This window comes from Thyridium curvatum (genome assembly GCF_004353045.1).
Source record: "Thyridium curvatum strain D216 chromosome Unknown NODE_213_length_1826_cov_66.179517, whole genome shotgun sequence".
NCBI lineage: Eukaryota > Fungi > Ascomycota > Sordariomycetes > Thyridiales > Thyridiaceae > Thyridium > Thyridium curvatum.
The window spans coordinates 1-1,826 of NW_022156968.1; the positions used below are offsets into that span (position 1 = coordinate 1).

Sequence of the window (1,826 nt, forward strand, 5' to 3'; positions counted from 1 at the left end):
GGGGGGGGGGGGGGGGGGGGGGGGGGGGGGGGGGGGGGGGGGGGACAAGCTCTCCTGAGCTTCATGGTTTTTTGGAACTCAAAGCGAGAGTCCTCTTGGGGGGGGGGGCGTAATGGCTGATGGGTTGTATATATGCATGGATCAGGGATGGAGGTAGGGAGGAGGATCTACTGATAGATAGGTATGGGTGTTTTTCGAGGCGTCAGGATGGGAACATGGCATTGGATATGATTTGGAACTGATAGAAGGACTCGGATATACCAACGGGAGTTTTAGATATACGGTGACCGAGGCGATGAGCCATTCTGGTCAGGGGGGGTCGGGCACACGAGGAGCTTGATATATATTCCTCTGACACCTTGAAGGTGTCCAAATAATATCAGATCTACTGTATCACAGAGAACTTGTACTACCACAGAGACCAGACTGTAACATGATACCTAGCATTCCTGAGGTCTTTGTCGGTACATCAACCAGTGATTTCCAACCGCACCAACCCGCTCCTCCCGAACATGGACCTGGTCTCGTACGTCTCGCACCATCCCCTGCCAGGCGAGACCATGACGGCCGACTCGTTCGCCGTGTGTCGCCCCCGGCGGCAAGGGCGGGGGCGGGGAGTTTGACTGCGCGGCGGCGGTGCGCAAGGCGAACCGGCGCGGCGGCCAGGACGGTGTCGAGGAAAGGGGGGCGCAGGTGTCGATCCCGTGGAGGGATGAGGTGTGAAAGGTGGTGGTGATTTCAGGGCTTGTGGGTGCTTGCACAGGGATCGGAAGAGAGACGGGGGATTTGTCACGATGGCTTTTTTGTATTTGTATGGCGATAGTAGAAAAGGAAAGGAAACTACTACTACCTAACCTCACTCAAGAATAGAGGAGAATCCCCTTGTGGCTCAACCTCTTTTTTCAATTCATACTTTTCTCATCTTGTCTTCTGGGTGTACATTTGAACCCTCTCTTGCAGTGAGATTCTATTCATAATCGTTTCCCTTCGCCTCTACGGCTCGGCGTACGGGGGCGGGATGAAGTGGTAGCCGTCAAACCTCACCGTCTTGAGGCCCCGGAGGGTGTCGTGGTCGACGTTGTCAAAGACGCGCACGTTGACGGGCCGCCTGTCGATCCAGGCGGCCCGGTACTGGCGCGCGCCCTCGGGCAGGGCGGCGACCTCGGCGTCGGCCAGCTCGTTGAGGTCGTTCATGAGGGTCACGCCGCACGTCTTGCACGACACCCGCTTGAAGACCCGGGGTCCGCAGGCGTAGGTGCTCGCGTGCTCGCGGCCCCGGAGGACCACCTCGTCCTTGTTCGGGTAGATCCACATGAAGCCGCCCTGGTCGACGACGGGGATCGTCTGGTGTCAGCATCTCTCTCTCTCTCTCTCTCTCTCTCTCTCTCTCTCTCTTTTGACTCTTATGTTTCTCTGGCAGCCCCCCAGTCGCCGTGTTTCTCGGCTCTCGAGGGCGGGGGAGGGGGGCAAACCAGGAAAAAGGGGGGGGGAGACAGCAGGACGGAAGGACTTACCCGCTGGTCGACGCTGCAGTTGCACTCGCAGATGCGGTCGGCCTCGTCCTCGTTGTTGCGCTTCTCGAGCGGGTTGACCCGCGCGGCGATGGTGACCTTGCCGCAGTGGCAGCTGCCGTGGTACAGCTTGCCGTCCTTGGGCCCGCCGGCGGGCTCCGGGCCGGAGTACTCGCGCGGGGTCCAGGCCGGGGGGATGGCGGAGCCGTCGAACCTGTTGTGAGACGAGGTCGGAGTTTTGAGTATTCTCTCTTCTGGACTCTCTCCGTCTCGGCACCCTTTCGTTGCCGGGGGGGGGGGGGGGGGGGGGGGGGG

At 60.1% G+C, this 1,826-nt stretch overlaps 1 protein-coding gene across 1 annotated transcript; it reads right to left on the reverse strand.

Moving 5' to 3' along the window:
• Window positions 1-993: 993 nt before the first annotated feature.
• Window positions 994-1,826, reverse strand: E0L32_012435 (uncharacterized protein; the record flags this gene model as incomplete). Its single annotated transcript, XM_031135275.1, has 2 exons — window positions 994-1,344; window positions 1,515-1,725. Coding segments are annotated over 2 exons (562 nt in total), but the record flags the coding sequence as incomplete, so codon positions are not given.